Consider the following 15,224-nt stretch of genomic DNA (forward strand, 5'->3'; position numbering starts at 1 on the left):
AGCTTATTATACAATGGAATTGAAGGTGGTGACAGAGATGCAAGTGAGCCTCCTGCTGCTGCTGCTGATGATTGCGTTAGCAAGAACAGCAACCGCAGAAGATGATCAAGCCCTGCCCGGCTGCCCCAACAAGTGTGGAGATGTTTCAATTCCATACCCCTTTGGCGTAGGTGTGTCAAGTACCACCGGAAAAAACTGTTCCTTTGAGAGAGACATGAATCTCACCTGCGCAGACTCCATTCTATACGTAGGTAACGTCCAAGTTCTGAACATAACCCTCCTAGGTCAATTGGAGATGAATTTCTTCGTCTCCTCTATCTGCAAAAACAACATTTCTGTTGGAGTAACAGAATCCAACGAACCCACACTCCAAATTCAATCCTTCACCATTTCCAGCACGGAAAACAAGTTCATGAGTTTAGGATGCGACACGTACGGGTTTGTCAGAAGTTACGTCAACCAAACTACATACTCAACAACAGGGTGCTTGACATTATGTGGCGACAATCTAGAAAATTTGGAAAACATGCAGATGAATGATGGGAAATGTGCAGGCAGAGGCTGTTGCCAGGTGGATATACCGCCTGGAATGACGAACATCAGTATACAAGCAAACACCTTTTATAATTTCACCAAGTCTTCCGATTCCAACAGCTGCAGCGTTTCGTTTGTGGTGAAAAATGGCGGCTACAACTTCTCCATGGATCATTTGAACCGCATCCCATTCGATATGGCTCCCATGATTGTTGATTGGAGAGTTGGACATGCTGGCTGTAACGTTTCCAAGGATAAAGCCAACTATGCGTGCAAAAGTGATAATAGCGTTTGCGAGGACCCACCCTCTGCCGGTGGAAATGGCTACCTATGCAAATGTAAACCAGGTTTTGAGGGCAACCCTTACCTTCCCCAAGGTTGCACAGGTAAATTATTTAATTATGCTGCCAAAACATTAACATTGTTTTTTCCACTTCTCAAAATTTACTATTTATGTTTTTTGCTGTAATTCTCTCTCATTACATTTAAAAGAACGGAAAACTGGTAGGTAGGATAAAACTGTGTGTTAATATATTATATTTCAGTTTTTTCATTTTGCGAAATGATTATTTCTGTTTGGCCTTTGTGTAGACTTTCCAGATTGTAAAAGGGGCAAACACAACTGCGCAAGAGCAGAGTATTGTCATGAAACTCCTGGCTCTTTCGAATGTTTATGTCCTGATGGAATGATCGGAAATGCAACAAACGAAGGTGGAGGATGCCAGCCAAAGCAGCGGGCTGATGCATTTACAAAGATCGTCATCGGTGAGCATATCATTACGACCATTAGAGTTTTGTTTTTCTTCCCTTTTGGCAAGACACTAAATTTGAGTTTATTTTGATAACAGGAGCAGGTGTAGGATTAATTGCTCTCTTTGTGGGAGTTTCTTGGCTGTACTTGATGCTCCAGAAAAGGAGAGTCCTCAAACTAAAGGAAAAGTTCTTTCAGCAAAATGGGGGCATAATTCTAACACAGAAACTCTCTACTAGAAGAGACTCGTCTCAATCCACCATAATTTTCAGTGCCGAGCAACTCAATAAAGCCACCAACAATTTTGATGAGAATTTGATCATCGGCAAAGGAGGTTATGGAACAGTTTTCAAAGGAGTTCTCTCAAATAATCAAGTTGTCGCTATCAAGAAGTCCAAAATAGTGGACGTAAGCCAGGTGGAGCAATTCATCAACGAGGTCATTATACTGTCACAGATTAATCACAGGAACGTGGTCAAACTCCTAGGTTGTTGTCTAGATACAGAAGTTCCTTTATTGGTGTATGAATTTGTTAAAAATGGCACCCTTTTTGATTATTTGCATAAACAAAGCCAAGTGGGTAATGTATCTTGGAAAACTCGTCTAAGGATTGGCGCTGAAGCAGCTGGAGCTTTGTCATATCTACACTCAGCAGCTAGCATACCCATCATCCACAGGGATGTGAAAACTGCCAACATACTCTTGGATGACAATCACACTGCCAAAGTTTCTGACTTTGGAGCTTCGCGATTGGTTCCACAAGACCAAACTGAAATAGCCACAATTGTGCAAGGAACCTTTGGGTATTTAGACCCAGAGTACATGCAAACAGGCCAATTGACTGAAAAGAGTGATGTTTATAGCTTTGGAGTAGTGCTTGTAGAACTGCTAACTGGGGAGGAGCCTTTCTCTTTTCAAAGGGCAGAAGATAAACGAAGTCTCACATTTCACTTTGTATGTAGCTTGGAAGAGGATCATCTATTTGATTTTCTTCAGATTGGTGTTGAGGATGAAGAAAATAAACAGGAGATCATGCAGGTTGCTATTCTTGCAGCCAGGTGCTTGAAACTTAGAGGGGAGGAACGGCCTAGCATGAAGGAAGTGGCAATGGAATTGGAGGGAATAAGGCTTATGGACAAACATCCTTGGACCAATAATACAAGCCAAAATTTTGAGGAGAGACAATACTTGCTTTCTGAAGCACAAAGCATTCATGAACCTGGTGACAGTAGTGGCCAACAGAATGCTGGATATGATAGCGTGAGGGAACTTCAATTAATTGACTTTGGAGATGGAAGATGATCAACCACACGGCACAAAAAATATATGCAGTCCCACTTCAGTATTTTTGTTTCCTTTATTTCTTCTTCATTACTCTCATTGTATTATAATTTTATTCTAATTTATACTTTATTCACTTACGGACGATATACTTTATAATTTTTACTTTTATATGATTTTTGCATTACTTGACTATAAAAAGAAGAAAAAACGAATAAAAGAGTCTTGTCCAACGAGTATTGCTCGCTTACTTAGTAACGTTTGCCATGAAAAAATAACTTTGAAAGTTCAAATTGGTGTTGAGGAGGATGCTGGAGCATCCAATGTAACCATTTACCCATTCATATGTGGTTGAATTAAGTTCTGGGAGGCAAAGTGATGAAGTGAGTAGTTCTAAGCAGTCAACATCATAGGGAAAGAGCAATCCAAGGAAGAAAGTAGGCTTTACACGAGTGGCGTGACACTTAGCGAGATGTTTCAAAATTGAAGAAACCGTTGCAAGTTGACTGGAAGTAGGTTCGAGTATATTTTTAGAACAACTCTCCAATTCATGTAGAAAGTCGAGATCAAGTCAAAAATATCTTCACAAGATATAATGTTTTTCAACAATGACAAGTAGGATGAAGAATGAAACAAACATTCAAGTTCATGTGAAAGTTTTATTGACTAAACTTAAATGAAAGTTAGTATTTTGAATAATGTTAATTAAGAGTTGATATGTTTTAGAATGAAAAGCTCAGGAGTTAGTTGTTATTGTTGTCCCTTGATTTCTAATAATTAGTTGAGTTTAATTAATGCACTAACACAAAAACTTTGTACTTTCATATTATAGGCTTTTTAAGCCTGACCTAGATCACACGTAATTGTGGGTAGAAAACGTAAATTTTCATATGGTGCATATATATAACAGACATAGGTCTATTGTAGAGGCAAACAAACATAAATTTGGTCTTTTTAAAAAAAAATTAAGCCAAATTTTACCTCCAATTTAAAATTGTAGAATCTCATTTCCAACAACTTTTATTGGAAGTTTTTATCCCAAATCCATAACAAAAATTATCATCATTTACTATTTTTTATCACTAAATCGTGACAAGTCTAAATTTGTAATTTTATGTCAGATGTTTACGCTTCGCATTTAAATACAATTAAAACTACACAAACATTTGAGTCAAAAATAATTTTCTATCTATTTTTAATAAATTTTACAAAATCAAGATTATATAGATTAAACAATCACTATATATGGCTAAGCAAAAACAATCACACATAGGTCCATTAGTTAAAAGAGAAAAGGAGAAAAATCAATCTTATTCCTCACACACAACAATGACAAAAAAACAACCTTTAGGCACACAACAATCTCCGTAACGTAAACAATGTTGTCGATGTCAAGGGTTCTATTTGCACAATTAAGAGTTTTCATCGTGTAGTAAAAAAGGTGAAGGAAAAGGAGTGTTAGGGTTTTTTTAGAGCTGTCAAAACGGGTAACCCAGCCCGACCCTACCCGACCCACCACGGGTTGACCACTTAGTGAGTCAACCCAACCCGGCTCATTTATTAGCGAGCCAAAAAAATTCAAACTCGACCCAACCCACCACGGGTTGGTGGGTTAAACGGGTTGACTCATTGACTCACTTAATTAACTTTTTTTTCAACTTCTTCTTCTTAGATTCTTATAACATGTTACTTTGATCGATCAAATTGAAACAGTAATAATTGAACCAATTGATATAAAAGAAAATGAAACAAAAGAAATATATTGTTATATATATTCTAAGCTATCAAGCGTAAAATTTTGTCAATTTAATTTAGTGAGACATACAAGAAACTACATATAGACGTTAACAAAAATATATAGCACAAGATAAAATTGTCATGCTTGTAGATAGGTCTAAAAAAAAGATAAAACAAATGATATATTCCTGAAATTATCCAATCTATAATATTATCCATCTATTAAATTGGAGTCCTGAATGGATAAATCCACAGTATTATGCTCTCTTGAAACATCTTCTTCTTTATCTCCATCTATAATATTATCCAATCTATAATCTTAGGGTTTTATTTGTGAAGGGGAACTTTTGGAAAGACAGCAACGCGAAATGCTCTATTACTAAGTAAAGGTTGTGCATTTTGAATAATTAATTTAATTAATTTAATTTCAATAAAAAAATAGGATTTAAATAATTAATTTAATTTAATTAAAAAAATAGCTGGGTTCTTAGTGAGCCGGGTCAAATTGGCTCGCATAAAAAATTTTGCATTTTTTTCCAACCCAACCCGACTTAAACCCGTGGTGAGCCGGATTGGCTCACGGGTTTCAATCCATTTTGACGGCACTAGTTTTTTTAAAACAAATTTACATATAACCCATATTAGTCAAACTTAAATTTTAACAATTTAATTATAAGTGTTATTATGCATTTTTCCCAACTAATTTTTACAGGTAAAATATAAATGGAGTGACATAATAATCATATTTTATGTTAGTGAGATTTGAAATTAAAAGGTCAAATTTAAGTATATAAGTTTAGTATTGTATTATTTGATTTATAAATGAGGAAAAATAAATCAGAATCATTAGCCATATTTTTTAACATTTTTATTCAAATGAAATCAAATGTGTTACTTTACAAAAAGATTGATATGAAAAGTCACAAAATTTAGGATTTCTTTTTGCACAAGAGAAGTCGTGCTTAATTGGAATAGCATGTTAAGGTTGAAAAAATATGCTACTTTTTAGAAAAGATTGAATAATTTTATGAACACAATTAAGGATGGATGGATACAAGTAACATCAGAATGTCTAATGAATAATGATTGAAAGTGGGTCATTTTGAGATGGAGGTCGTGTTAACTTGTAGTTCAGAGGATTATGTGGCTGCTGGTTTACAAATAAGAAAAAAACTTCTAATAAACAAAATTTATTTGATAAGTTGAATTAGTTTAAATAAAAAGGAAATGTAATAATAAAATAAATTTATAAGAAATAATAATTGTGCTAATAATATTGATTTAAAATGTATAACAGAATTATATATTAATCTTTAATAAACTCAAAATTTAATCTATGTCACAAAAAAATGATACATGAATTTGCTATTAGAAAGAAGAGAATAATATGATTAACTGCATATATGTGATCTTCCAAATATAGAGGGTCTTAGATATCATTTTGGTTATTTATTTTGATGAAGACAAAGAAAAAATAAAACTTTAACACAGTACTTGATGTTACCTCCTATACAAATGGAGATCATAACTTCATAACGATTCCGTGGTATTCTAAATCTTAATAATTCGAATTCTATCTCTCATCAAATTAGAATATTACTTTAAGGTATTTACATAACAACCTTTAATGACAAATATATCTTCAATCATAAACATAATATTAATAAACCATTTTATATTCTTGACTAACCAGATAATAACCCTAATACATTTAAATAATATATGTGATCTAAAAATTCTTTTAATTTTTGAAATGTGAGAGAGTTAGCTAATGATAAATCTCATGATATGCTAATGAATTTGATTGTGGAGTTTTTTGGTATTGCATTGATTTACTAGATATTTTCTTAGTTTGTTTTTTTTTATAATGGGTATTATTTGCTTATGTGTGCAATATAATTTTATCATTGGATTTGGTATGATCCCATGTTTTATGTTCTTTTTTTAACAAAAATTTTATGTAATAATAATGATGTATAGCTTAAACTTATTTAGAGAAATAAAGAGTACGAATAGTGTACATCCTCTCCTTTTTCAAACAAATTGGATGGTAGAGAAAATTAATTCATTACACTACACATTAAGTTTAATTACAACTTATATATACATGTTAAATCACTTCACTCAAAATTACAACTTATTTTATATTTTACATTTTTACACTTGTAAACTTTTTACACTTAGGAATTTCTTACATTTGTAAAAAATAAAAATGATTTGAATATTTAGGTAAAGGAGTTTTATGATCTTGTGTATATAAAATATTAGTATGGCTATTATTCTAAATGACTGTATCTATATTTTGTATGTTTATGTATTATTAAAATTTATAATACTTTAATTAGTATTAAATGGAATATTACAATTGATACTTGATATATACAAACACAACATCAACGTCAACTTAAAAATAAAATGACCAAATTAAATTATATATATATTTTGCATTTTTATCTTAATAAAATATTTTATGTAACCTTACTTTATTTCCCATTATGATTATAATATAAACTAATTAAATATTGAATATAAACATAATTAACAAAACAGTGACTATATAATAGTGTCTTTAATTGTGAAAATGGTTGTTAAATAGAAACAAAATGTAAGAACAGAAAGAAAAGAAGGTTAAAAAGATGAGGAACATCTCATTTTGTGATTAGAAAGGATTCTCTACAGTGTTGTTCTCCAATGATTCAGATAAGTGCTTAATTCTGCAACACGTAGAGATTGGAATGCATGCTCAAGTACATGTATGTGGACAAGCTGCATTAATTCTGTACCATTTTTCAACTTTCTCATTCATTTATTTTCATTGTCATTCATTTCGAGCTTCAAAAAATCCTTACATTAATATAAGAGTTTTTAATAATTTTTATTTACTTATTGGTAAGTAAAATACTTTAAAGACAGAAAAACGTTTTTTTCATTTATTTTATGGTCAAAGTTATAAACTTTATGTCACCCTACCGTGTTCTAATAGGACTTGTTACGAAATTAAAATCTTAAATTGATAGTTTTAAATATGGTTCACGTCATGAATATATACATCTTTTCATAGATAAAATGAAAAAAAAAAATGTTCATAATGAATGAGAAAAAATAAATTATTGAAAAAAAATAATTAAAGTCGTTAGCTGAAAAATTAAAAAGATAAAGATATACGTAAAAGTAAATAATAAATAACTCAATAAGTTTCTAACTTTTAAAATGGTTATTCCTTTTTTTCATTAATATTCTTTGTATCTTTTCTTTCATGTAAACCAAACCCAAAATTTAATTGTTTCGATTTCAAAACCTTCACGCTCTAGTATAATCACTCTATTACTTAGACTTAAAATTCATTTAACTTCACAAAGTGGATGTATAATTATATATATATATATATATATATATATCCAAGTGGGATTTTCAAAATTTAAAATTTATTATAGATGGTTAAATAAACCTAATTCAATTCCTTAAGCACCTGTTAAGAAATGAGAGTTAACTATCTCACTTCAATACGTACTCTACTTTACTTTACACCTTGGAGAGGATAAGAAATGGTGGAAGAAAATTATTTAATATATTAACGTATATGTTTAGTAAATCAAAGATAAATACTCTTTAAAGAACAGTAAACTTTATTATATAATATAAAATTAATTAATTTTCTCTGCTTAACTTTGATGCTAAATTAGAATTTGATCTTTAAATTTTGATATATTTTAATTTTTAAATTAAATGAATAATTTTTTAATCTAATTATATTACATTTTTTTCTTCAAATACATTTTTTTCAATAGCCATTGAAATGAAAATATGAGAAACAGAATAAATAATTATTAAAAACTAAATAAAACATGTTTAAAAAGAAATATTTTTAGCATAATTAAATTAAAATACTTATATTAATTTATTTTTAAAATTTGAGTATTAAAATTTTCAAAATTTAAAAACTACAAAGGTGCTTAATCCTGTCATCAATTCATTCTTACTCTTTTATATATACTTTTGTTTAATCAATCACTTTAATATTTAGTACATGAATATATTTAGTGTTAAAAAAGCGAAACGGGTTGCATGGCTGAGCATTAGAGTTTCTCAACTAACTCCATAATTGCTGCATGTATCCGTACGTGTGAATTGTCACGATTATTACACGTCTATCTACCTCGAAGTGCGCACTTCTTTTTTCTACTTTTTTTATCCCTTCCACTCTCAAATATATATGTCGATTCTAATAATTTCTTTATTTCTCAACAAATTTAAAAGGAAAGTGTCAAAATTAAATTAATTTTAGTTATTTAATAAAACAGAAAGAAAATGAAAATAAAACTAAAAAGTTATATAATCCAAAGATTAATGAAAAATCAATTTTTATAAATTACAGAAATTTATTATTGTTGAAATGTACAAAATAAGTCAATTATTTACTATAAATCTGACATCAAACTCACCTACCAAATGTACTAAACAACTTTTTCTTTTAAATTACATGACATAAAACAGTAATCTATTAATGTATCTTTACGATATCATCTTACAAACTGAAATTTTTAAATCCAACAAAAACTTAGTTTATAAATTCTTATATTTCAATATAATTTATATCAGTTAATGATATAAAAGAGGCGGTTTATACTTTAGCAGATGTCGTGTCTTCTACTGAAAATGTAAAATGCATGAAGAGTGAATTTCTGCAAAAATATTTCAAATTCAGAAAAAAGAAAAAAAAAAAAGAAATATCGATCCCAGTCAGATAAAGACGTACTCTTCAATAACTCCTATCAGGAAATCTTCAACTAACATGAACGTGTTCATGCAGTGCCATAATGAGATATCGATCCCATACAACCTAACAACGGTACTAATAAAAGTATACATATCTATTTATCTATATATATATATGTTGAGAGAGATATGTATAGCTACGAAAATGGAGTTGCAGAGTAATGAAGTTATTGCAGTGGAGAATAAGAGAAGAGTGTGTCTGGTTTGGGAAGATTTGACAGTGGTGGCTTCAAATGGTAGCAGTAGTGCAGAAAAGGAACTGCTAAAAGGTTTAAATGGTTATGCAGAACCCAACAGGATTATGGCACTCATTGGTCCTTCAGGATCTGGGAAATCAACTTTGCTTGCTGCACTTGCTGGTGCCTATAATTCTTTCTTTCACTCATACTTTTCTTTCTATTCTGCTTTTCTATTAGCTATACTTCACAATATTAACCATGAAATCACCAATTCTTCTCTTTAACTATATTTTCATACTTTCAACATACTTCAAGAAACTTCTCCACAAGTATTTTTAGGGTTAGAAAAGATTGAATAAATCATGAGTCTCTAATGATTTGTTGATTCTTTTTAGTTTTTAATCCTTTTTAATGTAAAAATGAAAGCAAGTTGGTGTAAATCTAAACTTTGTTAAATTATACCAATTCCCCTTCGTACCATGAGAATCCCAATTAGTGTGTAGAGTTTTTATCTAACAAGACTAATAACTTTAGTTATTGATTTGTGAAGTGTAATTCAATATTTAGTTGATGAGAGATTTATTTAGTGACAGATTTTTATCAGTGTTTAGTACATGCTGACTATTGAACTGAGGATTAGTTGAAAAAATTTATTATTTTTTGTCTTATTTAATTTTTCAATTTTAGAATATTCTCTATCTCAAATTATTTTTTCTTTTTTAGAATATATATATATATATGATGTATAATTCTTTTATTTTAACCTCAAGAGATAAACCTCCTAATAAATTCAGGTCCCACAACATTATATATATTCAACAGAAATTTTAAATGGAAAAATGTTTGTCTAAATAGAAGGTACTTTTTTTATATAATAAATTGCTCTAAAAGATATCTACTAACATAAAAAGTTATATTGTGTTCATAAAATTATTTAAATTAACTACTTTGAAATTGATATAAAAAAGTTAGGCGGCGATATTTCTTCAATTATTTTAGAAACTTTACATCTGGTAATCATGAGGAACATAAAATCTATTTTTGGACAGATTGTTATCAGTTAAAAATGTCACTGTTTAGGTAGATTGAAAGTCATAAATAAATGAAAGCAACCGAGATAAAAAAAAAAGTACTTTTCATATATCAGCATCTGAGAAAAATGAAATTAAAAGTATTTTTTTTAAGCATAGTGACAGTAATTATTAATTTATACTTCATCTATGTTTTTATTATAGTTATTTAATTTTTTAAAATTAAACTAAAAAAATTAATTTTTCAAATTGTAATTTTAACTTTATGCCATTGGAACAGGGATACTTCCCAACAATGTTAGGATGACCGGAAATGTGGTACTGAATGGGAGTACGAGAAGGACGACAGGCTGCAAAGACGTTGTAAGTTTACCAACACAACCACAACAATGTTTCTACACTATTTTATATGGACAATCTTTAAAAACGAAACCATTTCTATAAAATATGTTAGATATTTTATGATAAAATATATTGTTTTGGTATAACGTAATTTTAGAAATTAATAATTTAATTACTTTGAATTATAAAATTTAAATTTCACTTTAAAGAAAGCAAGAATTTATTTTTTATATTTTTCTTTTCATATTTTTGTTGGATCGATTTTAGTGGACATATTTTTAGTTTAGCTAAAATTGAGACTTCGTAAACTCAATCACAGTCAGGTTGTTGTTTTCAAATGTTAACTAGTATTATCTTTTAGTTGACTTTAATCAAGATTTTTTTTCTTAATATTTTTTTTGAGTCGATATCAAACTCATTAGCAGTTTAAATGGATGTTAGTTGGTATTTTTTTTTAATGAGTCAGTTATTTTACACAAATCTGAGGTTGTTTTTTGATTGATGTTAGTAAAGTTTTTTTTTTCTCAATATTAACAAGTCTATTTTTTTTATTAATACCTATAGGTTTTTACTTTTGGTGATGAAAAACGATTTAGGTAAGTTTGAGTTTTTTTAATTAATGTTGATAGAATTAATTTTTTGATTGACATTATTTGAATTATTTTTTATTAATGTAGTTCAATATTATTTCTTGACTAATGTTAGTTACAGTATTCTTGACCTATTGATGTCTTTCGCGATTATTTTCTTTTTATTGATATTGATAATTGCTTTTATCAATATTACTAGTATTAGTTTGTCTCCAAAGTTGGTCAATCTTAACTATTTTTATTTTCAAATTTTACCTGGGAAGTTGTTTTATTTGTATCAGTCGAAAAATAAACAAAAATGTCTCAATCAATAACATTTTCTCTTTATAATATATATATATATATATATATATATATATATATATATATATATATATATATATATATATATCAAATGAATATAAAAATAGATCACTCTATCCTTCATAATTAAATAATCATGTTATTTTTAAGAGTCATATATTCCCGAAAAGAGAAAGTTGCATCAGCTTATCTCTTACTCAAGCTTCACTTCATTGCTTGAGTTGTACAAGCTCCAGGCCATGTGTCAATACTTGAGCCATAGTAAGTTACCTCTGGAACATATTGCTTAAGTTACATACCGTTTGAGTGATACCGACTTAGATAATATATTTTCATGAACACATGTATAATTTCTAATTTTAATACTAATTATATTAAATACTTCAAAAATTCTACTTAAAATAAAACAACATTTATAAACTTATAAATATTCATATGCTCCAACAAAACCCAATCACTTAATATGTAATCTGTTTTTCATATACAATTTGTCAACAAATTATTTTTACATTTAAATACTATCTTATTGAATCAATTAACTTCGCTTACCTGAAAAATAATTAATGTGCCAATAAGAAAATATTCCTTCTACAATTCCAAAAGTCTTATCAAGCTTTTGGTAAGTTCTAAGTATCAAATCCTACCCTAACATCATCTGATCTTTGTGAAACACTTTAGAGACTAGAAAAAAATATATTAAATTCTTAGTAGAAAATGAACTGCTTATCGGAATCAAGAATCTGATAAATTAAACTTGATCTTTATACCTTACTATCTAAGAACCATATTCTGATATCACAATAATATCTTAATTATTCTCTCATCTTAGAGAAAACTAAAAGAAACTGAAATTTATAGAAATACGAATAAATTATAATATAATAGTTTTGTTAAATTAAATTAAACTTAAATTCAGCCTCTAAGAATATTAAGAATAATAACCAGTGTGTGTAGAATTACTTTGAGAGGTTTACCTCTGTAAATTTATTATACTTACGTTTAATACAACTCTTTATTTGATAGATTATGAAGATGAAATTCTATTTTTGATAGCCAAAAGCAGTAATTCTAAATCTAAGTTTCATCAATTGCAATAACTACACTTGTATGCTCAAATACAACACTGGTTCATAGATTGTATTTCTGATGTTTTTGCAGTGTTATGTTACTCAAGAAGACTATTTCTTGGGAACTCTAACTGTGAAGGAAACTCTCACATATGCAGCTCGTTTGAGACTTCCTTCACATACGACCAGAAATGAGATTGAGAAGGTGGTAACAAATGTATTGGCTGAAATGGGTCTGGAAGATAGTGCAGAAAGCAGACTTGGGAATTGGCATTTGAGAGGCATAAGTACTGGAGAGAAAAGAAGGCTTAGCATAGGCATTGAAATCTTAACTCAACCTCATGTAATGTTTCTGGATGAACCTACTAGTGGCTTGGATAGTGCAGCCTCTTTCTATGTCATTTCTTCTCTATCTAACATAGCACATGATGGAAGAATAGTCATATGCTCCATTCACCAGCCCAGTGGTGAAATCTTCAACCTTTTCGATGATCTGGTCCTCCTTGCAGCAGGTGAAGCTGTATACTTTGGACAAGCAACTATGGCTGTAAAGGTGACAAATTTTTCGACTTTTTACCATTTCAGAACACAAGATTTTAGCTTTTCTATGGAGCTGCTAAATTCTCTTCTTGTTCAGTTCTTTGCTGATGCAGGGTTTCCTTGTCCAACCCGAAAGAATCCTCCTGAGCATTTCCTTCGTTGTGTTAGCCCAGAGTTCGATAGTGTCACAGCCTTAATAAAGTCGAAAATTGAAAACGTTTGTATTGCAGCTCATGCAGCAGTTTGTTTCACTATTTTCAGCATTCTTCAGCATGGTTTTGTGGCTCATATGTAATGCTGTTGGATTGTGTTCAGGACGCTTCATCGTCGTGGAATTCTCTAATGAATATGACGACAGAGGAGATTAAATCGGAACTCGTAATGAACTACAAGAACTCCATACATTCAGAAAATGCAAGGAGAAAAATCAGAGAAATGAAAAAAATTGTAAGTCAATTTGCTTCATACCAAGAGCAGGAAATGACAATTACAATATTTGTCATTACCGTTTTTTCTTGACTGGAGTAACTGTAGTTATTGAAGGCTAGTGTGTTGTTCTCAGTTGCAGGAAGAACCTTTAGTTGGGAAGATATATGATACCAGCTGGCTGAAGCAGCTATGCACACTGACAAATAGATCCTTCCTAAATATGACTAGAGACTTTGGTTACTATTGGCTAAGGATTGTATTCTATATCATCATATCAGTGAGTGCTGGTTGTCTTCTTTTCAACATAGGAACAAGTAATGAAGCAATCATATCTAGAGGCAAATGTGATGGATTCATCTTTGGCTTAATGATCTTTCTGTGTTTAGGAGGCGTACCCTTTTACCATGAGGAATTAAAGGTATTCAAAGCATCTAATTTATCATACATCTCAATTTTAATTTGGTTCCATTAGACTAAATTCAACAAATAAAAATTATGGATCTCTTCTTTCATGACCATTAAAACCAGGTCTTCAAACGTGAAAGATTTGGAAAGCATTATGGAGAGGCCATCTTTGTACTCTCACATTTCCTCTCATCAGTGCCTTTTGTTCTTGCAATTTCCCTCTCTTCAGGGACAATACTTTACCATATGGTGAACTTTCATCCAGGCTTCTCTCATTACTGCTACTTTTGCATGAATATATTTTGCTTCATTTCTGTCACGGAGGGCTGCACATTACTCGTTGCAGCACTTTTACCCGACCTATTGGTAGCAATTGGAACTGCAACTGGTGTAATTGTGAGCAAACTCAAACATTCTCCTCTTCATTCTCGTAAATTTGAAGTTATATATATATTTACCTAAAGAAATTAAGTTGTCTGCACAGGTATTCATGATGGTGCCATCTAATGTATTCAGAAGTCTAGCAGACATTCCAAAATTCTTCTGGCGCTATCCAATGTCCTATCTCAGCTACATTACCTGGTCAATACAGGTACAAATGTCTCCACAACTCTACCATGTTTCAATGAATTCTTCATATATTTAGACAATGATGTTAATGATACTCTTTTACAGGGTCAATTCAAGAATGACCTGATTGGTCTTGAATTTGAACCACAGGTGGCTGGAGATACCAAGATAAAGGGTGAACATATACTTCAAGTTATGTTTGGAATCAGGACTGATTATTCAAAATGGTGGGACTTAGGAGTTTTAGTTTGCTTCTTGATATGCTATAGAGTGCTGTATTACTTGGCTCTTAAACACAAAGAGAGAGCTTCATCATTGTGGCAGATCAAAAGGACCATCCTACACATTTTTCTCAAAAAACCCTCTTTGAAGGACAAATATACATCTTCCAAGCGGCATCATTCCTTGCACCCTTTGTCAGTTCAGGAAGGTCTTAACTCTCCACTGTCATAATTCTCCCACTTTTCCTATTAAACCTTTCTGTCCCATGTCTCGGTATATAGATACTGTACTTACCAATCCTTCTTTTACACATTGTGACATTGATATGTCAGCAACATAAAATTGTAACCATGCTATGAAGTATTGTTTAAGTCTGAAATAACGTGTACGGCATAAAAGAGTACCTTTGTAGAAACTCTTGATAATGGAATTTATGATAAAGTCAAACATTTTTTGTCCGTAGAAAA

At 30.5% G+C, this 15,224-nt stretch overlaps 2 protein-coding genes across 3 annotated transcripts; both read left to right on the forward strand.

The window, feature by feature from the left end:
• LOC108327548 (putative wall-associated receptor kinase-like 16) lies at positions 1-2,698 on the forward strand. Its single transcript, XM_017561238.2, has 3 exons — positions 1-920; positions 1,126-1,299; positions 1,383-2,698. Exons 1-3 carry the CDS (start codon positions 14-16, stop codon positions 2,585-2,587), a joined length of 2,286 nt encoding a protein of 761 aa, XP_017416727.1. The 5' UTR covers positions 1-13; the 3' UTR covers positions 2,588-2,698.
• A 6,498-nt stretch (positions 2,699-9,196) lies between these two features.
• Positions 9,197-15,224, forward strand: LOC108328195 (ABC transporter G family member 15). Of its 2 annotated transcripts, none has more exons than XM_017562019.2 (9): positions 9,197-9,438; positions 10,570-10,652; positions 12,683-13,144; positions 13,229-13,348; positions 13,447-13,578; positions 13,694-13,978; positions 14,089-14,361; positions 14,450-14,557; positions 14,641-15,224. In XM_017562019.2, exons 1-9 carry the CDS (start codon positions 9,225-9,227, stop codon positions 14,986-14,988), a joined length of 2,025 nt encoding a protein of 674 aa, XP_017417508.1. In that variant the 5' UTR covers positions 9,197-9,224; the 3' UTR covers positions 14,989-15,224. The 2 variants fall into 2 exon arrangements, with proteins under 2 accessions (XP_017417508.1, XP_017417507.1); XM_017562018.2 differs by having other exon boundaries at positions 9,201-9,438; positions 14,438-14,557.

Source organism: Vigna angularis, chromosome 2 (genome assembly GCF_016808095.1).
Source record: "Vigna angularis cultivar LongXiaoDou No.4 chromosome 2, ASM1680809v1, whole genome shotgun sequence".
In the NCBI taxonomy this organism is placed as follows: Eukaryota; Viridiplantae; Streptophyta; class Magnoliopsida; order Fabales; family Fabaceae; genus Vigna; species Vigna angularis.